The 23,777-nt window shown below is 40.5% G+C and overlaps 2 protein-coding genes across 3 annotated transcripts in view; both read right to left on the reverse strand.

Moving 5' to 3' along the window:
* The window catches only part of TMEM233 (transmembrane protein 233), a 33,539-nt gene extending 9,985 nt beyond the window's left edge, over positions 1-23,554 (reverse strand). The window contains exons 1-2 of one of the 2 annotated variants that reach the window (XM_080407268.1): positions 17,388-23,554; positions 6,857-16,534 (exon numbers count right to left, since the gene is read on the reverse strand). In XM_080407268.1, the coding sequence (XP_080263394.1) occupies positions 6,857-7,045 (189 nt within the window). In that variant the 5' untranslated portion in view covers positions 7,046-16,534; positions 17,388-23,554. Of the gene's footprint in view, positions 1-6,856; positions 16,535-17,387 lie in introns of those variants that run through there. The other variant, XM_080407269.1, reaches the window with a different exon arrangement.
* The window catches only part of CCDC60 (coiled-coil domain containing 60), a gene marked incomplete at its 5' end in the record, with an annotated part of 74,273 nt that continues 65,332 nt past the window's right edge, over positions 14,837-23,777 (reverse strand). Inside the window, 2 exon segments of the mRNA XM_080382724.1 lie at positions 14,837-22,114; positions 23,576-23,765. Of these exon segments, the coding sequence (XP_080238850.1) occupies positions 22,016-22,114; positions 23,576-23,765 (289 nt within the window). The 3' untranslated portion in view covers positions 14,837-22,015.

Consider the following 23,777-nt stretch of genomic DNA (forward strand, 5'->3'; position numbering starts at 1 on the left):
CAGTGGTGAGGTTATATTCATGTTATGAGTTTTCTTGTACACACAAGCATAAAAGCTGTCAAATCTACTCTAATCCACCTACCTGCATAAATTGGTGGCTTTTACCTCTAGAAGTATTTTTGTAGTATATGTGAACTGTTAAGTTGTCCATTTCACTAGCAGTGAAATAAACTCTTAAGCTTTATAGGACCATAAGCAAGACAAGGAGCATAAATAGGCAGCATTTTTACAGAAAGTCTCAGGAAAATTTAAAAAAGCGCACTGATTTTGCATTTTGCCAATGTTTTACTTTTCAAAACAAAGTTTGAAGAAAAAATAAGTAGTTTGCCAGTGGTGGGAAAAAACCCAAAACTACGAAATATAGGTCATCAGAACAAAATATCTGAGTACCACCTTCATGGACTAGAAATTCTGTCCCTTTGCATTTTTGAAACACACTGGTAATTATTCAGACATATGGATATTATCTCAACAGACATGAGTTTATCTCTATCTACCCATGATTTAGCAGATACTTTATATTCATTACATGCAAAGATTGCAAGGTATGATAGGACCAGCCCAATCTTACAGTCTTTTGTAAAACAGACCACAGGATTTTCTGAATTCATTTTTGTTTTAAGCAGATCGTATTTTTAAAGAAAAGATTCAGTGAAGGACACTGAAGTATTCTAGTACACAAGTCTAACAGTTTGTAGAAACCTTTTCCCGAGAATAAGATGATATGAAGGGATTTTTAAAGAGAGTATTATTACTAAGAATTATTTCATAAGATCAGGAGAGTTTGAGTTCATAAACCATGACATTGAGTCCAGACTTCTTTATCAGATTGCATTATTGTGCTATTTGAGGGAATCACATTAGTCATAACCTCTTCTTTAGTATCCCGTAAGTATTCCAGTGCAAGGGGAGAAATATGGGGACCTGATCAAATGAACTGTGCTGTGGATCAAATAATTCAGATCATCTCTAGAAAATGACTGCATGAGGTATCTCCAAGTGCTATCACAAAAGTGCTTTAGTCATGAATCACTTTTTGTAACAAAAGACAGAACAACAGCTAATTCAGAGTAAAGATCTGAGACTGCGGAAAGCAGGAAAGGAATGAACTTCAGAGGATACCAAGCATTGTTGTAGAGCCTTTTTTCCCAGGCAGAAAAATAATTAGGGACATTATCTGTGTGTGTTCTGTCGATTAGTGAGCACACAGAAGTTAATGGACTAGATGCATCCTTAGTGTTAGCACTGCAGTAAGATCACTTGTGCCAAGACAGTCCCAAAGCAACGAAGCCTATATTCCTAGAATTGCATCTCAAGGATAAGTGCAGGTACTAATTCTCTGGTGTCTAAGAAAGGCTGAGCTGCTGATGCAATCTTGCCCTTAAAGAGAGCACTGATACATTTCTTCTCTTCCTTGAAGCCTACATGCCTAAAAACATTTCTCTATTTCCTTAAAGAATATCACTAATACCTCTGCTCAAATTTTGTTGAGGTTTGCTAGCGGACTTAAAGAACATAGTGGGGAAAGAGGGAAGAGATGGAAATGAGACAGACACACAACAGCCAAATACAATGATGTCACCTCTGATTCTCCACTAGTGCGGCCTCCTGTTACAAAGGGTGGCTGGCACAGCTCCTCTCACCTAAGTTATTTCACTGTTTTCAGCATTCCTGTCTACAGGAGAAGAGATTTCTTAAGTTTTCTCAAAATACATTTCGGGAGGTCAACAAAAGGAGTATCAGGAGAATAACAGCTTGGCTTGGTCTTGAGCAGGTTGACTTCTCCTGCCCCTGTCAGCAGCTACAAGGAGAACCATGGAGAAGCATCACTGATATCCCTGTAACTCTGTTCTTCCCACCCATCACAGGACCCACTTCACATGACATCTAAAAGTGGTCCTGTGAACACTCTAAAACTCAGCTCCCCATTCATATGGTCTCAAGACTGAGACAGAGTCATAAGCAAGACATGGCAGCACCAGCTTGCAGTTCTGTGCAATTTTACTAATGTGTTTAGGTACTCTGGAGAATGTCCTGTGATTTCTGCAGGTACTGCATAAATAATTCACCCTGTGCACTTTAATAAATAATGTAATTTTAATACAAATCCACAATGAAGAGGAGGAAAACAACATTAATGATAAAGAAGAGGATTTGGGAGAGACAGGAAAGAGACAAAAGTTTCTTTATTAAGAGGTTTAAATTAAATAGCATAACTTGGACAGCATTCAAGAAAAAAAGAGTTTCGTGGGAGTGGTTGGGGTCTGATGCAAAGCTTTGAAACTCATTTACTTCTATCTGCTTCAAAAGGCCCTTGGATCAAGCTTCCAGTTTTCAACGTTGGACACAGACAACATTAGCTGTTAAAGCCTTAAATGTTACATCTGTTTGTTTCCAAGGGCTAGACAATATATACAGAATGCAGCATCTGTGTGCAATATTTGCTCTGTCCAAATTTTAAAACAAGTTTCAGCCATTTTCAACCTAATACCATATGATATCTCAGGTTTCTGCTACCTCGCTCACTATGAAGTCATAAACTAAATTAAAGCCACAGTTCTGCAGCTGCTTATTTACTTGAGCAACCTCAGTGACTTCACCAGGTTCACACACATCTATTTATAAAAGATATTCTCAGTTCAACAATGAAGCAACTTAACCTCATATGAACAGAATTTTGCTGAATTAGCTACAAACTGTTAATCCCATTTAATGTGTATTTTCTGCTTCACATTCCCAGAGCACTGTTTATAGCAAAAGCAGAACGAATACTGAATTGCTTCAGAAATCCTCATCTACATCTCTTACAAATCTGGGCAGATCAGCCTGAGGTTCTCTGATCAACATTTTCTAGGCTTTCCCTGAGCCAGGCTGTAACAAACGTTATTTGGCTGTGCCTGGAAATGAGACACTCTCTCTAGTCCAGACCAAAGGAAGAATGAGACATGCTAACTCAGTATGACCCCTCACTGTAAGAACGGCTTAAGAGGGAAAGAGAAAGAAGGGGAACTCAAGAGAGCAATTCAGAACCAGACTTGATCTCTGCTTTTTTGGCAAATGAAACAGGCAGGTGATGAGCAGGACACAATCAAAGGGGAATTTGCTCTGCAGGCTGTATAGTGGCATGCAAACAAACACTGGACTTCTGTGCCTCTGGGGGCTGGTTGAAAGTGGTGTTGCAGAGGAAAAGCTTACCAGTTTGCAAAGATAAAGGCCCTGCAAAAAATGCTTAGGAGCAGCTCCCGAGCATTGTTGTTTTATCCTCCTGAAATAGGTACAGGCTGTCCCATATAGTGTTAAATGTCCAGGTACCTATGAGCTACTTAAGCTATATAAATAATAAACTTCCCAAATAAACTTTCTAACTAAAGAGAAGTACAGCTGTACAGGAACGCTGCTCACTATGCTAGTCACTGACCTGACCAAAGCCAAACACACTATACATGGCTTGTCAGCATCCCAGTTAGAAGAGGTGACCCCCTCAGAAAGCAAGTTCCATCCTTTACTGTTCCACGACTTCTACCACTCTCTTGTCTGCTGTCTGTTTAGGGAAACTAATATATAGACGTGGAATCTGAATTCAAGGGTGGCAAATGCAGTCAAAGAACTTGTTACTATCAGAGGCAAATGAGCAAAAATTGTCACAGCTTGACCACTTAAATTGTCCAAAACATGCAAATGATTAAACAGAAATATGTTAACATAAAGAGGGAGTCAGGAGCAAAAAGTTAAAGAGAAATACATTTTGAGAGACTGTTGTTGTTACAAACCTAAGGCCCTGTGGAATTGATGACTAGTCTGACATACAGGTCTTTGAAATCAAGACAACTGACTATCGTGTCCTGAGAAAGGCCAACGGTTTGTTCCACTATCAGACCTTAGTGCTGGTATTAGAAACACCTGATTCATTTTTCAGAGTTGTCCCACAGCCTCCCTCCTCTGGCTCTGATTCCATGAGTCAGATACAGCCAGTCCAACAGCAGTACAACTGCTGGTTCACTGCCAGCTCAGCGCTCTTTGGGTTCAGAACAAGAGGAAATTACACTGCTGCAGGTAAGGAGCCAAAGAGCTCAGTAACACACTGCCTAGCCACAGCCTCATACCAGAGAAGTCTCTTCTGTCACATAAGTGTTCTGACTTGGAACCTGCCCCTGATGCCTGTGGGGAATAGGGAAAGTCTGAGCATGGCACCTCTGGGGTAGAGGGAGCCAACCAATTGTATAGCAATACAATATAGCTGTACAGCAACGCAATATAGCTGCTGGAAGCAACAGGAAGCAGGAGAATTGATGGCACCTGGCTGGAACTGCGGAAGGGTACTGAGATCAGTAATCCTACAGCCAAGAGCCCTGGCCAGGACTCTGGGGAAAACAGATCTCCATTTGCTAAAAATGCCAAGCAATCCTCAACACCTCCAAGTGACCAACGACTAGTTTGAGGGGGCTGCTCTTGCAATGCCAATATATCAACACACTGATGCTATTAAGTGGCTATTCTACTAGCTATCCTCTTACCCCTATCATGAGAAATAGATTTTTTTCACAAAGGAGGTATGGAACAAACAAAGGTTATCATCACAACAGGGAGAACTTTAGAGAGGTTGATTCCAAAAATATAGTCAAGGAGGTAAGATCTAAAATGGTAAGGTTTGTGCCCCTAAAGGTGAGAAATAAGCGAGGAAACCAGTGCTGGAGTTGTAAATGGAGCAGGAGAAGAGACAGAAGAGACTGAAGACAAACCTGTCATTTAATTTGGGGGGTGTGAGAACCCAGACTACTTTTAGAGTGGAAAAAATAGTCTGAACTGAGAGCACTTAATGAGGATGTCACACAAGCAAACAGGGTGCTGACCATGCCCCTCTAGAAGCCAACAGGACTCTTCCTTCCAGGCCCATTCTAGGAAGTGGAAATTTATAGAGAACTCTACTTTTATGGGTCTTTATCTCTTCTGACAAAAGATCTCAGGCAAGCTCTGCAGACTATTAAAGGTATCTTCTGCAAGAAAAGAAAATAACCCACTTTTGTATCTCAGTGTTAACCCTTAGCAACTCTAGGAAATGAGCTAAGAAAGAGAAGGAGGATGTTGATCCCGACAGAAATGGAAATAAAACCAGCATAAGTTAAAATGCAGAACCTGGAGCTGAGGTTAACGAAGCAGTTACAGGTTGCAGCTCTACAAAGTAGGGGAACCAGGCTGTGAAAAAGAAGTTGGACAGGTTATTTTCACAGAAAAGGAAAGGGCTTAGGTAAGAATGATGGTGAAACAGAAGAGATTCACAGACTGTGGAAGTTATTGGTTTGGGTTTTGTTTCCCCCCATTTAACAGAGTGGGCAGCTGAGACCTGCACAGACTGTTTAGCATTCAGGAAGTGCTCTTCCCACCCTGGTTTCTACATATCCCCTGGTGACAGCTACTTAAGCCTGACTCCAAAAGCCTGCATGAACTTCAACTAGGGCGTGGGTGGAAATTTCTCCATATGGGGTGCAAAAATCTTTAGAGGCCAAATTCTGTCCTTGACAGTTAACTTCTGTGCAGCCCCAGTGCTTTGGTGAAAGTACTGTCAAGAGTGAACAGATGCTCACAGGCCCAGATCATCAGCTCTCATTACTTTATATAGCACCTGCAGTGTCCACAGACAGAAAGGATGCTGGGTACCAGCAGAACTAAATCTCTCAAATCAAGGAAAAGAACATGCTGTATAGTTAAGTTAATGACAAAGAAAATAAACACAGAAAAAATTAAAATGACAGCTAATACTTACCTGGACAAAAAAGGTTGTGAAGATGCCTTCAGAATAGCTCCTTTAAGTAACTTTCAAACTTAAGCAATATGGCTTCTGATCAATCTTAGTAGTTTTAAAAGAGTATGCTTTAGTATATTTTAGATATAGGTTCTTGTACAGATATATATTAGATATAATTATACTTAATTGCAAAATAACAACTGTGGTTTTACTTACCTTTTCAGCCTGGCTGTCAGAGAAAAGGATGAAAATACACAACATGTTTTAAAACCCTTTTCAGCTCCTAAACAACAGAAATACATTGCAGTATTACTGGTAACATTGATCATGTATACTATTAGAAAAGTCTGGATCTGACGCTGCAACTTTTAACTCAAGGAAGAAGACTCTGTTCTAACAACCTTTTTGAATTTAACAGGATTGCTGGATTATTAAGGACTATGCAGCAAATCAATCACCGGTTGCAGGAGTAAAGCTGCTCTCTCAGTGTACTCAATACTCGATTTTATGAGGGTTTTTGCCAACCACCTACAATCATTAGTGTTATGTGTATTTTTCCAGCAAATAGTTAATACCACATTAAAGAACCTGTTTACTGGAAAAAAGGCCTTTCTATTATATTTGTTTAGCTGAAGTAGAAACCACATCTGTTTCTTTGCAAATCTGATTTCTATTCCCCAGTTGCCACTTCCACACACAGATACTATGTCCAATTCAGTGTGCAAGCCAGTTGATGTAACAAATCCCGTTAACTGGGATAAACCTTGCTCACTTAGGCAGCCTGATGTTGAAAACTTGGAACTGCCTTTCACTCCACATTTTGCACCTGCTGCTGGAACAGCTACGTGGACACCCTGAACTGAGCCTGCCGATGCTCTCAGGCTCGCTGCCTCGCCTAACTTAGTCCACATGCATCAGTGACAAGTGGTTAAAAAGGCATCTGGATGCCCGTTACCCTGACGGCTCCTCCAGCCCCACTTCGTTCCTGCAAGTCCCTGGCGGGACCGGCCTGCGGCGCCGCGGCTGGGGCCGGGCCGGCGCGGAGAGGCGGAGGTCGCCCTACCGAACACCCAAGCCGAAGGTCGCCTGGGCACGCCGTAGAGTGCTACTCACCATAACGGCGAAGACGAAGGCGACGATATTGACGGGATAGGCGGGACAGAAGCAGGCGAGGATGCTGAGGAGCAGGTAGTTCTTGGGCCGCGGCTGCGGCGGCCCGTCCGGCAGCTCATCTTCGATGTTGGTCTCGGGGCTGTTATCCAGAGCCCTCTTGATGTCGGCACCGGCGGGGAGCGCAGACATGGGGCTGCGGTGCGGCGGGCGGGCGGCTGGAAAAGCCCAGCGCCGCGCACCGGGCAGGCGTGACCCCACCGCGGCGCCGAGCCAAGGGAGCCGCCCGGCGCGGCGCGGCGCCTCCCCGGGACCGGCAGCCGGCAGCGCTGCAGCGCGGGGGTGGGGGGCTGCCCGCCCGCAGCTCCTCTTATGCCAAGTCGTTCGTCCCGGGAGCAAGTTCACGGGAGGAATCGGAGAAAAAGAAAACCAAACAAAAGCCGTCGAGGGTTTCCAGCACCCTGTGGCGGGGGCGGCTGGCCAGAGCCGGGCAGGGGTTCCCTGGGCTGTCCCTGTCCTGCCCCCAGAGCCTCCCCCGCCACACCGCCGCTGGCACCGCGGGGTCTGGAGCCACACGGCCTTCGGTGTTCCGGTCGTTCCTGTAACTTGTTAACTGTTCGCAGTTAAACGACTTAACTGAGTTTCCACTGCCCCCGGGGAGAACAACTTCGCTGTTTAGACTCTGTTCTAGGGTCAGTGAGTTCCATCAGCAAGTGGCATAAAGTCTGCAAAAGCACTGCCTTCAATCTGGGCTGGATTTATCTCCTAACCCCAGTGACTTGCGGAATTTAGCAAAAACACTTAAGACTGGCAGAAAATAACCGACTTAAAGCATTTTGGTAGCTCAGGCCCAGAGTATTTTGGCCAAATTTTAACGAGTCAGTCCTTACCAAACACGTGTAAGGTGAAATCCACTTTAGGGGATGCATGAGGGGGAGCAAAGAAACAAATCATTATTTCCAAATCCTAACGCATGGAAAAAACCCCCAAACAGCACCACCGAAAAACAAGTAAATAAAGATCAGCTTCCACCATGGTTTTGAAACTGGTGAGGAAAAGTATGACAGCCTGCCCCCAGGAAGTAATAAGCTCTGTTTCTGCCACGTGATACTAAAAAAAAATATCAGTTTATACCTGCATGGAGATTCAGCAAAATAGAGAGACTTCTGAGCAGATGAAGGCTGGAGTTGAGATTTTCGTCTGCCTGGCTCCTCCTAAGAACACTTCGTTAATTGAAGTTACAGAAAACAGTAATGTGTGCTTAGAGCTTTATGAATGGGCTGCTTTTGTCACTGAGTTTTGCAGTTGTCTTGAATGGAGCCATGGTTTCCTGTTACTGGATGTCATTCTACAAGATATAAAGCAGACAACAAAGTAAGGAGATAAGAAATGTAAGTGCTGTATTTTTACTTTCATAGACATTAATCATATCTCAGCTGCATGTCTGGAATATAACCTGGAATGAAAATCTGCTGATTTGATTTATCAAAACATCTATGTATCTTTAGGAAAGAGTAAGAAATACCGAGTTACATCTGCTTGCCAACGTATCCATTAGCATTCAGGCACAAGCTCTTTGTAGCTGTAACATTTCTGATATGTTTGTTCTCAGAGGGCTTTAAACACAGTCACTAGACAAGCTCAGAAAACACAGTCCACATCACATCACACCACACAATTACTTTCAGTACTGATTTCAGTAGGGATGGAGACCATGGAGGTACCCTCTGCAAGGGATCAGCATCTTCCAGGGCTGCTCAAGCCTTTAATCCATGAGAACACTTTCAGGGAAACGTTGTAATGGCTCAATGAGTTTGAGTTTGTCTGCTGTAGTTCAGACACTCACAGGTAAATAAGAACCTATTACCAGGCATGTGAATGACAACAACCAGCTCACATAGGGCAGCTGGAGCCATTAATGGCGAACATAAACAAGCACAACAAAAAGCTGCTGGCAAACCAACTCTACAGAGAAGGCAGAGCTTCACAGCTTTGACTAGAGATTAGCCAGGGAGACTTGAAACTGCAGTATGAGGAAAGAATGTAGATTCTTACTGTTTAACATCAAACATTTGATTTAAGTGCCTTTATGGGGGATCTCCAAGAGAGTGATCCAGAGGCTGGTGGAGTTATCAGTCACATTAGGCCAACAACCTGCACTAAATCCTTCTCTGAGGACCATGGACTGTAGGAAGAATCTGGGATCTGTTAAGCTGGACCATGTGAATCCCTTCCCATGTCTCAAAGACACAGACCTAATAGTAGAATTTGGGGTTCCTTGCCAATTTCTAGAAACAGTAAAAACTTGAATTGTTCCAGTGAGGCTGCTAAGGGATGCTAATGGATTGTAAAGAAAGCAAGAGACAGGAAGTGGTGAGATGTGTGGAGCTACAAAAGATACTATAGATATTCAGTGGCAATTTGTGATAATGAGAGCTCTCATTAAGAGGCTCTGTCATAAGGCAGTTATTGTAGCTGAATTCAGTGGTTTGTTTTTTTGTAGAAGGTGGGTTAAAATCCAAGAAGTAGATCCTGTTAGGACAGGATTGATTAAATTTTAAATGGCACCGACTTGTAGCCACTTAGTGAGGTAAAGAAAAAGAAGGAGGTATTCAGCCAATAGTTTGGTGTCACAGACTGCAGTGATGAAGGGTAGTTATATTCCTGAGAATCTGGGAAAGGTTCTTACCTCAGAGGGAAGAACCACTGTGCTGAGATGGCTCAGTAAAAAGCTATGAAAATTATTTAAGAACATTAACTGAGAGTTTTAAGATATACTTCCATGGAGAACAATCATAAAAATAGCCCTCCAAAAGAATGACTCAGAGTACCCAATATTCTTGCTTACAGCCTTGCACTTCAAGCTGAGTCTTGAAAAAGAAACTGATCACTGCAGAAAGCAGAGATTTTCCCAGTGATATGAGTAAGGCAAGATGCTGGCTAAATTGCTTATCCAAAGCAGATGGTCTAGAGACATGACAGTTTCAACAAATGTTTTTTAAAGGTCTCCTTCCCCTGATTTCAGAGGGTGCTATAGCTTGACAGCACAATTTGTTGTAAGGTAAAATGTGGTCTCTCCACCACACTTCGCTGTATTGCTGGACGGTCCTCATAGGCATGTCCATGGTTTGCAGTGGTTCTGGAAAGAAGTCCCAGTGCCTGCACACACAAGTCAACATCCACATAAAGATCAAAAATGGTAGTTTAATGCTCAGAGGTTGTTTGGGACTAACATATATGTCCAGACAACATGTTACAAGAAGCTTCCTTGTGGGTTCTCCACAGCACTAAGACAGCAGAGACTCTGCAAATCCTAACCACTATGAACTCTTCTCAAGTGGAGTCACACCAGAAGGAGCTGGTGGGACCCTGTACTGGCCTGAGAGACTGGTCGGATGGGTTAGGCTTCCCCAGCTTGGTGTGAGGTGTGGGAGGCATTTACAGATCACAGTTCTTGCTGGAACAGTGCGTCACCAAATGCCTTATATGGGACTGTTTGACTAGCACAGTCAATCCCTACGTAGCAGGGCTGGTGACATTCAACAAACCTAATTTCAGATCATGCTCTCTGCTTTCCTACGGCAGAAATGAACACATTGCTCTTTCCCAACTACTCTTAGAAAAAGAAAAAAAAGAGCAACTGAAAATTTTTAAGTGCAGTGTGCCCAGTGGAGAAATAGTAGCCTGACAGTAATGCAGGCAGTGCCTTTCTAAAACAAACTGTTATTTCTCAGTATGGTCACACAGCTGCCTAACATTGCCTCTGTTTCCAACATTTCTGGGTTATTCAGCAGAAAAAAGGACTGCAGAAATAATAAAGGAGACCTTTGAACAACACTATTAAACTTTTCCAAAGAACTGTTGTTTTCTGGCTAGATCATGGACTCAGCCTTTCCAGCCAGCAGACTAAATGTTTACAGCAACCTTTTTCCACCCAGACTTAAACACCACTTTCAGGGAAGGAGATCAGAGTTAACAGTCAATGGCCAGATAAGGCTCCAAGCTCAGTTCTACTTAACTGAAGAAAAAATCCTCCCAAGCATCTTCCAACATTTAGCCATACTTCATCCTTCCTGAGGAAACAGTAAACCTGAATCCCAAGGGAAAACTATAAAGTGGAAGTAGTTCAATGTCCAAAATTTTCATCCTGTATCCATTGCACAGTAATTTGAAGTTTTTTATATATATCAACAAAATATCTCATGACAATAAAAAACACCCCTGTTTTACAAATGGAACAACGCCAAATGAACCAGGGTCTCCAGCTTTTCCTCTTTACAGTCTTACTGCTAAATCAGTCCTTTCTTCTGTACATTTTGTATATTTCAGTGTTCAAATATACTGATAGGTCTTTGCTTAGAAGCCTCTATCATAGTATACTGAGGTGAACTGTCTTTTTTACCAAATTCCAGCTGCAGAAAACATTGGGGTTTGGGTGGGTGAGGGGTTGGGGTTTTGTTGTTGTTGTTGTTGTTTTTTGAGGCCTTAAACCCAAATACCTCCATAGTTTCAGGTTTTCAAGCTCTGGACCAGAACTCTGCACCTGGTGCTTATCATTAAGAAAGATGCCGTATTTTTTGATTCTATGTTGCAGTTAGAATTGAACAGAAGGTACAGAGAATCCTAAATGGGGTGAGATGTAAGAGAAGAGCCACCTTGGTTGTTACTGATCTTCAGATAATCCTTTCTAATCTTATTTGGTTGGCTCCTAGGAAGCCTCTTATTAAAAATAGAGAATGTTTATGCGAGTATGACGTTTTGTCCTGGACTCAGAACAAGGAATAAAGTAACTCAGAATAAGGAATAAAGAAATAGTCTTAGTGTGATGGTAGTGAATAAACTACTATTAACCAACAGAAAATTTGAATTAAAATGCAGATTAAGTTAATGACTAAAACAGGTACTGCAGATGGCTAAGCAGTACTAAGGAATGCAGGACTACTACAGTTTCAAGGACTGCAAAAAGAAAGAACCCCAACACAGCTGTACCATGAAGGTTTACTGGCAGGTTTTAGGAAGTAGCAATTATACTTCTGGTTTTAGATTTTTTGGTATCTCCTAGCTGCTGTTTGGGTGATTATGTTGTTTATCTAGTGGAGCTTGTAGATAGAAGGAATTTGTATGGGCATGTATAAGCATTAAACTTACTTAAGCATGAAAAGAAATGAAATATCTAGGAGGCTGCTTAAGGCTGCTTACTGATACCTGCCATTTAGCGATTCAAAAATGAGTATTTGGATCAAATTCTTTGTCAACATTATGCAAAGGAAATTGTTGTAATAAGCCATCATAAAGACAGTTGTTCTTAGCTCTGAAGTAAGTTCCTCTATTGACAGCATTACAAAAATGTTCATAAATTCCATTAAAGGCAGTGCTGGGTAATGACAAACTAAAACCCCTTCACCCAAGGGACAGAAACTAAGCTTACTTGAGGGCCCTTAAGTTCCAGTTGATTCAGTAGGAGCCTAGCATAGGTGTTATTAATTTATGAGTTTGAATTAGGTAAGTGCAGTTTACTAGTTTTCACCCATATTAAATATTCACACAGTTATACTAAGTCAGGGAGCTAATATATTATTTAACTGAATACTGTAGTCAAGGAGTTGCAAGATTAATTTTGATGGTGGTTTCTCATGGAAGGCACAGTAGTGGGTGGACTTACAAAGAACTAGTCTGAAAATTATTTCTTTTCCATGAGAAAAAGGTAAGAGTAAATATCTGCGCATGGCACAAATGTTTAATCAGGAAGTCTATTGGTTCTTTAACTCTCTGCCATAAATAAGTGAGAAGATTCAGAAATCAAAGGTTAAATTCTTATTGGCTTGATTTTTTTTCTGACTTGCATATATTTGCATTACATTGCACTTCAATAATTAATTTAGACCTTTCCCTAAGTCTGTGCATATCACTGTCATTATTTATTCTAGCATATAACCAGTTAGGGCACAACAGGGGCATGTCTCATTTTCCCTGCTTTTTAAGTGGACAAAGTTTAATATGTGGCATATTAAATAGCAGAATGTGTAATGGCTAGAAGGATGCATGTTCCTCCCTTCCTTAAACATGGTGGATCAGGACTCTCTTTGCTGTCATTATTTCTGTGGGTATTACTGAGTCAGCAGTGTCTGTGGGGCTGATGCATTATTCTTCCACTGGGATTAGTGTACACTGATGCTGTAATAAGTATTGTGAGAGAAAGGCCTTTCTTAGTTGAAACATAACTTGCAATTTTACCCTTGCAGCTGTATACTCTTACTTTTCACTGTGGACTATAACTGTGGGCTGTGGCTTTGCAAACATCAAAGGTCTGTGATGAGCTGTTAACTTTGGTAAATAATTAATGGTAAATAAATACGTAAACAGGGAAATGTTCAGATAAAAATTAAAGTTTCCTTCACAGTGAGATTTTTTTTTTCATTCACTGATAACCTCCTGAAGTACTATCATAATTTGAAGCCAATAAATAAGTTAACTGGGCAAATCTGCTAGCATTTAAACACATGAAGATGACTGTTTGTTTTTCATGATCTATCCTTTTCCATTCTATCTCCTGGCTTCTGACCTGTCTGATTTAGTCACATACCAACCTTAAAGGATCTGTTATGCCAGCTTAGACAGCAATGGGCATCAGCTCAGTGCTGTGGGTGACCTGTGTTGTGCCGTGAGGAGCCCTTGTTTTATCTCCGTGTTCCATTTCCTTGCAAATGAGTACATGTTCTTGGAAGTTCTGCTTCTGACTGACAAGACAGTCTGTTATAGCAGTCCCTCTGTAGCACTGCAATGGCATGATTTATCCTGCCTCACTTTAGCCACCTGAAAACAGTATCACAGCTCAGACAAGTAAAATTTCTTTTAGAATCCACATGGAGAAGAACGTACCCAAAGTGAGCCTGCATGCCTTAGGATTAAAAGTTAGGAGAGATGAATCCCAGGCAGAAATTTTGCTTAAGTAATTTCTACAGCACATTTTTGAGTCAGTTACCATGCTAAAAAGTGTTCTTAGCAGCTGCCTTCTGCAGCATGCCTGAAAAGCTAGAAAATTTAGGCTGAATAGAAGCAGTCGCAGAGGCTAAAAGCCCTTGGAAAAAGAACGTTCAAGCCTCTCCTCTAACAAAGGAGTCTAGCATGCACGTCCTACATGTCACCACTACCTTTCTTCTTGGGCCAGGTAGCTATTTCTCAGGTAGACTTGTCCCTGGTTGCTATGGGCCTGGCTGAGATATAGGATGACTGGGTGCGGCCAGTACACTTGTGTGTTGGTTGACACCTGCTATTTGACATAGCAAAGGCCAAAAAGAATCACTGTACTAATCAGGGACCGGGACATGCTTTTTGACCAAAGAGAGATGCTATTCAGGGACATACCCAGCGATGCACATACTCTGTTGGGTTTAACTTAATTGCTGGTATTGACTTAATTGCTTTGACTCTGGTTCTCACCCTGCCCTCTTCCTTACACATTGGCAATAGTGAGACTTTTTTTTTAAAAAAAAGTCCCATGGACCTTAGTGTGTACTTATTGCCTGCCTGAACTCACACTTGGATTTGCTGCTCACAGTTAACAGTTATTAAAACTCTTAGATATACTTATGTAAGTTTGATTATGCTCTGCTCATGTTTTGCAAGGGATTGAAGTATTAGCATTTAGTTGAATGTATTTGGAATATGTTAAAATAGACTGATTATGTTTTGAAACTTTTCTACAGCTAAGTGTACTGTTTTTCAAATGTAAACCTTTATCTGCCAAGAATGTTACCTCACACTGAGGTCCCAGTGCTAGTTTCTGGTGGACAATATCATTTATATAATCCAATTAAAAACAACATTGATATAGCATTTATTTAAAATAATCATAAAGAAAACACATTTCTTTCTCTGTCACCGTGTGTGTACAGCCTATACTACACTGAATCTAATTTTACCTGTTTTCTTCTATAGTTACTACTAGGAGGTTTAATGGCAGACACCTTCTATCTTTTTAAAAAAAGAAACACCTGGGCACCTAATTTTTCAGATTTCCTGCTATGAGAATTTATTTCAGACATGGCTGTGCAATGCAGTGCTGTAAATTCATCAGCCTTTTAGAAATATTAATGAACATTTACTTTCTAGGAGCTCCTGAAAACATTTATAACAGACCATTCAGCCAACTTGAGTGGTATTTGTATTACTGAAGAAACTGCAAACTAATTTGTACTAGCAAATAACTGAAAACTGCTGTTTTGAATAATTTTCATAAAATTCAAATGTTTATGAAAGCATTTCAGAATTATTTGAAATTATTGTGTAGTCTATTAAGGCATTTAATTCAGACAATGAATTTAATTAGATGTCACTCACCCCACAGGCAGTCTGGAATCTCCTCATAGACTTCTCTGGATCAGCTCCAGCTTCACACAACACAAACAAGAGCAAAACACAGGCATGAGTATGTGTATTGTTCTGTGGCTAGACTAGATCGGTTATGTTACTTACAAGTAGGGTAGGGCTTGAACCAAAAGGCTAAATGCACCCATTCTGACTCAGATCTGAACTTGTGGGATAAGCTGAATACTAATTGTTCCATACATAATTAATATACTTAGCAGTTTGCCACTGTGTAGCATCCCATAGGAACCATCTCTCCTTCTCTCACATGTATACACATGTACTTTTCTTTCATTAAGGATTCCCAACTGCAGTATTTACAACAGTCATCAAATTTGGATCTGTCTGATCAACGTCACTCCAGCTTTATTTCAATGTAATCGCAGTGGCCTAGAGTGCACTGGTGACCATGGCCCAGAACTCATTTAACTACTACGTCAGGAGATCACTTAATGGAAAAAAACAACTGAGACACTATTTCTGGGATATGAAACCCATCAGGAAATAACCTGGATGTAGACATAACAGGACATGATTCTTTTTCCTAATTTATACATTACATTTATCACAATTCAAATAAACCTTCAAATATATAAACTCAGTGTTTACTCTTGTCCTGTGATGTCAACTTGTGGTACAGACAAAACTACTGATTGGGTAGACACCAGCACATCAAACCAGTAAGTATGCAAATATTCTATTTTGGGACAGAATTGCCATGCTATGCTCTATGGCTGTCAAAAATCCAGATGCAATACTATCACAGAAAAAAATGCTCCTTGGAGGGCTACTCAGAAAACTGAGCTTTCGCCATATACCGCTAGCCAGATGATTTCTCTTAGTCCCCTCTACAGCTAACAGTGAGAGAACTGTTTCTCCATAAACAGCCAGAATCCAGAGTAGCTACACTAACTTGTATGAGCATTGGTACTTCTGAATAAGGTGGGGGCCTTCTCATCCCCTTTAGCTGTAGAGAGGGCTGTAACTAGAGAAAGACTAGCTAGCAAATGTTTCTTGCCTATGATTGAGGAGTGTGATTGCCCATTGCTCATCCACACACGGTTTCCATACTAAATTATTGTTTTGTTTAATAATTCCAGTATTTTCTTTTTACATTTCATGAATGAGAAAATCTGGTAATTCTCTTGTGGAACTTGGAGTGCTTTTAAAAAAACGCCTTGTTCACATCCTGGATTCCTCTAACAAGCCTGCAGTAATCAAGTCTATTTTTTTTCAAGAGCAAAAGCTTGCTCTTTTTTTGTCATTTTTGTCTCAGTCACTTAGATTATATGGGTCACAGTTCTTCATCTTTTCCTACAACAAATGAGAACACAGTTGGACATTGTAATCTTCCCTCCATACTTATGCATTTCCCTTAGCTGCAACCTGCCCTACTTTGTAAACATGGTTTGAATAACCATAGGTAGGAAACAGCCTCTTAAAGGCAAGTATTTGTTAGAATATTCTGAGAAATGTTCTAATAAACTATCTGTGCAAGACAATTTTTTTGATGACTGTTATAGTAATCTGGCAGTAGAAATAAATTAAGATGCCCCAGTTGTCAATCATGATGGGTTCTTTTAAAAATCCACTACAATTTATAGCACAATGACTAAATCCATCATATATAGCTGGGTATAATTTACAATGTAGCATACTAAAAATACAGCCACTTTAATAAAAAGCTATATAAATCACATTGAAAAGAAACAACCATTTGCCAGGGGGAAAAAAACCCCACCACCCAGACAGACATGTCAACAAAGAGAAAAGGCTCTTTTTTCAGCTTTTCCCTACTTTAGGGTCTCATCCTGCCCCTGTAAAGTGCACTGCAAAAGTCTAATCCAACAATGGAAAAATCAGAATCTTGAAAACTGACAGTGTTAATCAGGACTGATGCCATTGAAAAAACTGTAATTGTGTGGGGCTGATGCAGTAATCAGTCTAAAGCCTGCAAGTGATTTGTGTAGCTATAGCATGCCAGCTCCTTTGGAAGGCATATTCTGATGGGAAAGAGTTAGCTTTGAGATTGCTGTGCTTTCTGCAAAAGCAAATTCTTTCCATTCCGGTAGAATACACCTTTTATTTCCCTTCTCAACTGCAGAATAATCTAGGATCTGCCTTTTATTCCTTAAGAGTGCCTGTCAGTATGGTAATAGCTACTTACCACAAACGGGAAGAAAAAGTCAACTATGGTGGCATCCTCAAAACATGGAACTCAGTGGCTGGTTCAATGGGACAAATGCTGCTGTTTCTCCAACTCTTCTGGTGCAGCAGAAAAAAAGCATTTATTGCTTCTCACTGCTGAAAGGGCTCCTGAAAGAATATCCTTTCTGCTTCCTGAATAGATAAATACAACTTGAAACATGTTACAGTAACACTGATATGTTAGGCAGTTATCCAAGAGTCAGCTTTTCCATCTCTCCAATTTTGTCATGAAACACAAGCATTAGGTAGACCAAAATGCATCTACATCCCATCTTTGACATCTGCCAATAGCACATGATTAAGTACAAGAAACAGGGCAATTTCACAGTTTTTCAGGTCCCAGTACGTCCTCCCCAGCTTCTTGTGACCAGCTGTTTATGACCTTTTCAGGAGGAACTTAGACATTCATTTCTTCCATTCAGTAGTCAGTGAAATCAAGGAAGCCAAGGTTTTGCTCAAGAAAAATAAACACCCAATTACAGGGCTGCAAATCAGGAGAAGGGAAGATGTCTGTTCCAAAAATTGTTCTTTCAGCTTTGCTAGGTGATAAGCCTGGTGGGCTCGCTAAGGTAATCTTCCCTGATACAGAGCCTGCTATTACTTTCAAAGGCGTGATTCAGTTCCAGCCGAAGTGGGAAAAATTAAGGTTCACTTCCGCTCATTGCACTCCAGGCACCAGATGAAGAACAGTCCTTTCTACATACATTTGGCGTCATTATTTCTGCTCTGATAATTCACAGCAGCTCTGATACTATTTTCCGTAAACCAGCCCTTAACAATACTAAATCATTAAACTATTACTCAGGCATGCTTCCCAGTAAAATGCCCTTTGAAGGGGCCTCTGAACCTTTTAGCATCCAGAAAGAGGAAATCAAGTATTTGGAAGTCTATAGATAGAGAAGTAGGATGGGGACTTCAGCAAGAAGAATGGGTCTCTACAGAAACCACCCTGCCACTGAACAGCTCAAGGATTTGTCCAGATCAATGACCTCATGCCCTTGGTACAAGTCCAGTACTCATCCTTCCTTGGAAGTTTCTTTTAAGAACATGAGAAGAAAACTCACAGGACATGGGAAATTAAGGTTAGGGTAGCTGAGAATTCTTCCCAGCTGCATTCCTTCTGTCACATCTTTTTTTCTCTTTGATCACTTCCTTTTGGTGGCTGGTCAGCTTTCCTACTGAAAAGTATATTTTTATTTTGCAGTGTGTAGGCTCGCTGCATAGCGAAAAGTATTGCTACAAACTCTCAGTGCCTTGAATAAAAGATCAATCTGCTGGTTACAAGATCAGCCACTGCACTTGTCATAACCTATTCTGATTTTACAGTAATCAATACTCAACAGGGTCAATAAGAACCTTTCCACTGACCTTAACAGGAGCTGGAGCCAGTCCCAAATATCCTGAGGTTTGTTAGCCTGAGCTTTTATCTTCTGCATTGCTACAACAATGATATTTATTAAAACTTAGCAAAAAGAATTGCTGTTATTGTTATGTAAGGCCGAATATAATTGCTTCTCTCTAACATGCTGGCATGGTGCCATTAGTTTACAAGATAGCAGAACAGAGTGGTGATATATAAAGCTGAAATTCCAATTAGAAAGACATTCTTATTTCTGAATACCCCTACGATTGTAACATTTATTTACAATAAAAGAGTCTATCTCCAAGACAGACAGAGATGTTTATTTTATAAACCTTATTTATAAGATGCTACTTTTTATGGCCAATATAAAACACAGTGGGAGTACTGTTGTTGATATAATAAGATGACTGGCTTTTTTTCTACCACAGTAAAATCTTTCTTATGAAAAGAAAGTAGAGATGACAATTTCAGAACCGTTGTGAAGCAGAAGGGAAGAGTGAATGGTGAAAGAGACATTGTTTACTATTCATTACTGAGTTTTCCTGTAACCCTTGTCAGCCTTATGCCCTAGCAATTCTCATGCAACAATAAGTTTCTGCCCTGCTGAAGACTAGTGATACCCAGGAAAATGTTCCTATTTTGGTTTCACAGAGGTGTAATCCACAGGAACACATCAGGCAGCAGGAAACAGGATCTAGATTCTCTCCAAGTTCAGTGTCTGAATCCCCCCAAACATCACTCCACTGCACGAAGCAAGTGACCAATCCAAGCCTGCACAGTTTGTTTTGGCTAATGGATTTTGTGAATGACAGGCCCATTAGTTGAAATTGTAAAGGACCAGAACAGAATGGGAAGGACGGGTGGACAGAACACTAATCCAAGCAGCTCTAACACATGTTCTGTTGAAATTGAGCAAATTGCTTGGACTCTTGGTGCATCCATTTCCAATGTGTTCAACTGATTACTTTGAACCTACCTCACAAGGTTCTACTGAAGCAGTGAGTCGAAGACTGTGAGACTTTTCATGGAGTTATTTAGGAGAATCCAAGGTAACTGCAAGAAAAAAACCTAGAAGTTTAAAAAGTCCAAGTCGTCCTTTGAGTATGGACCTCTAACCTTTTTGTATTGTTTTAGTCCTTTACATTGCTAGACAAAGACTTGAGTAGGATTGAGGATCTTGCCTGAGTAAACAAAGTTTGTCAGGAAGCAGGAAAAGAGAAGCTGCCTTTTTGCTCCAGAGGAGCTTTTCTCCATCTCAATGTAAAAGAAGCAAAAAATTTTTCATTTGGCTGGTGGTGGAGGAGGAGAAAAGACTATCCATTTTCTTTTTAGAGGAGGAATCCTTTTTGTCGCTTGGTAGCAATAGAAGCGAGACAAACTATTGTCAAATGACAACATAGGTAAGGTATTTCATAATCCCACAAAAACATTAGACATTCCTAAGATTCAGCACTGGAATCCTGCTTTGGGAGCTCAAAAAGCTGCTCAGACATTAGCTAATTATGTTTGGCACAATCATCTCATCTTACATGCAGACAGACACATTAGGTCGCATGCTTGGCTGGTCTAAAGTTTTGATTTCAGCAGCACGGCTCATGTACTCCAGCTTGGGAGAAGCCCCTTTGTAACCATTTCTTATATGTAAGGAAAACTCACAACCTTACATCTGCAGTTCCATGTAGTAAGGAATGACCAAGATGAAGGTTTCACCTTGTGTAACCACAGTTCAACCTGGAGCTCCCAAGCTCTAAATTAAGATTTCTTTTTATTTGCTACAGGGTAAACACAAAAGCATTGACGATAAAATTTGACTCAGATCATGGTGAAATGATCTCAAAAGAACAGCAGAATTGCTGTTCCTCAAAATCCATGGTTGACTGCAAGGAAGTTAAAATAAATGGAAGAAGACAGTGAACAGTAGAGTTGAGGTCTCACAGGTCAGAATGAGACCTCATCCTGCTCATCTGACAGAAGCCCTGCCACTGATTTCACGAGGCATTAGATCAGTCCTACAGAGTTTTGAGTGGATGTTTGCTACCAGATTTTGAGATGGAGGGAAAGAAAAGCATGAAAAGGGGAAAATATGGCTTCACCACCTGAACAAATGCTAACTTATCACCACCACATACAGAGTGAGAAAAATGGGAGCACAACAGAAATTTAAGAGCTTACTTTTGTCTAATGGCTGCAAGTCAAAGAAATCTGTTATTGGCTCTTCTCCTCAAAAATCATTTATCCCTTGATAATGAGGGGGGGACAATTTGGTCATTAATAATAACATATGACACGTCAGTGGTCACTGTACTCACATGGACCCTAAGCTGGCACTGTTTCCCCTCATTGCAGCTGAAGGATCAACAACATTTCTCCCTTGTGGGTCCTCTGGAAGCTTTGACAGGCAAGTAAGAAGCTCATTAAGATCATCAGCTTAGAAGGTCACTGTCACTGATTCCATTACCCAGCAATTGTGACCCACCATACACAGTTAAGCCCAGACAGGTTCACATAGATCACGCATTTATCACTGTGAGTTCAGGGGTGTCATTAAGGTCTGTCAGCCAGCAGAGTAATGGCAAACATATACTAAGGTAATCAGGGGAAAACACCTTCAGGTGAAAAGCTGGGACCTGCATCTAAGGATGTTTGTTTATTCAATACTAATTTTAATAAGGCAAGAATTAATCCACAATCATAGAATAAACTCAATGCAAAAATAGAACATCTAAATTAAAAAAAAAATTAAGCAAAAAAACCCTAATTGTCTTAAAGCTTACAACTACCCTGTGCTTGGGATATTTTTTTATAAGGAAGAGGTAAAATGAAGAGCAAATAGAGACCATGCTATTTAGTTATGGAAATCAGTATATCCATACTGATCAGATGCTTGTTACTCTACAGTTATTGTTTGAGGAATGTCTGAAGAAATTACCTGTCCTGTGATTAGAAACTCAGTCTTCATCCTACACAGATAGAAGAGACTGAAATTTGACAGTGTTTTCAAGACATCATGCAGGAAGGAGCAGTAGTATTTAGCTTTTATTTTCTATGGCTGACTACAGTGGAGCACTGCAGAGAGGCAAATTTGAGTTGTGCAAGAGTGGTCAGTGGGACTTCCTAAAGCAGACTCCTTCTTCCCTAGTCTTCCTTGAGGCAAATCTCAACAGGCAGTAGTCTTCTGCTTGAAGACAGTTGTAGCTGGAAAACCATCTCATCTGGCCATTTGATTAAAAGGTGGAAGACTGTCCACTGACATGGGCTACTCTTGTCTGAAACCACTTGCTGAAATCCTCTTCCGGCATCTGCACAATACTTTCACGTACAAACTGAAACAGAAAAAGGTTATTTCCTGAGCTTTTGATTTATGTGTATGAGAGGTAATGTGGGACAATGTGACCATTGTAACAACAGGAACAAATGTAATGGCTCCTGCAGACAGTTAGCAAAGTGCTTTATATCACCAAAACATTTTAAATGCAACTTTCAAAACACCTGGATATGCTCTAAAATGAAGTGAAAAGAAGACTCTACAACTGTCATTGCAATTTATATCCTGAATCCTTTCAGGTCAAGTATTTGTGTTTTAAACTTGCAGCTGTCTCCTACCTATCACTGCCATACATACATTAAAGCAACTCAAGTTAAATAAGAACTTCATCTGAAATCTCTGTCAGTACCAACAAGGTCATATTCCATGATGCCCTTCTTGCTCTTAAAATGCAACAGTTTTCTTTATCTATTCCACTCAGAAGAAGCACCAAGGTCCTCCTTCCTCTGTGACTATTTTTGAAAGACATATAAACAAACAGGAGATTCAGCTATGCTCATGTTTTTCTCAGTTACTACTGCAGTAATATGAGGTTTCATCCCTGTCTTTCAAAAATGCAAAGGGAACAGAATAGAAACAGCAAAGAAATAGGTCTAAAACCAGCAACTAACAGAGACTTATATTGAACATTAAGGTAAGGCTGCTTCTGGTTAGTGACTATGCAAATTAGGGCACAAGACAAAAAGGTTATTTTTATAAGACTTCAAAAAAATACAGGCAATCTGAACTTGACCTGTTGGGTGCTAAACTTTTGCCTTTGTAAGGCATGATAACACTCGAAGTCAGATGCACAGTAACCTGCTGCCTCTCAAGAGATTTCTATTGGTCTTGTAGATTAGGGAAAATAACTGTGATGAGAACAAAAAACACAAGGTGGCATTATTGCCATTTTCTACAAGTCAGTTACCTGATTAGACTACATAGCACTATATGTTCTAAATATATTCTCTTCCCTTTCTTGTGTCCTTCCTCTTCTGTCAACTGTTTCTAGAACTACAAGAGTTAAGCCCAACTTCAGATCCTGAGAAGCCTTTTTTTTTTTAACGTTGCTGAAGCAAAACAAAGGTATCTGCAGAGTTCTTCGATTGGTGACGAAATATATTACTTGAATAGCTCATGGATGTAACTACCAGGAATGACAGGCCTTTTCAGACCACAACAAGTTAATGTTTCTGTTCAAGTGTCCTAACAATTTATGACAGATGTCACTTTCACTGTGGCAGTAAATAAATCAACAATGCAATAATGATAAAATGATACTAATTCATAATCCAATGCTTGTCATAATGCCTTTCTTCCAAGGAGTTCAAAGTGCCTTGTAAAAAGTGAATAGTAGCATCTTCATTTAGTGTGATCCTAAATTATTTCATCCGGTAACTTTCCACTGCATGAATTTCACTCATAGGTGCCTGCTGTCCCCAGCCTCATCACACAGAGAATCAAGAACGACTCATCTCACCTCCAGAGCTGCAGCGATTTCTGGATAACACAGCTTCCCCACCTGTAGATCAGCCAGGGCCTTAAGAAAGGTGTCTGGATGAATTTTCAGGTCAGGAATCTTGCCATATTTTTCCAGTTTCTTTAAGATTTTCTGTACATAATGGCCACTCTTCATAGACTCTGGGAATCTGGCAAGCAACACAGTAAACCTTTAGCAGAAA

This window comes from Falco punctatus (assembly GCF_963210335.1).
Source record: "Falco punctatus genome assembly, chromosome: 1".
Taxonomy (NCBI): domain Eukaryota; kingdom Metazoa; phylum Chordata; class Aves; order Falconiformes; family Falconidae; genus Falco; species Falco punctatus.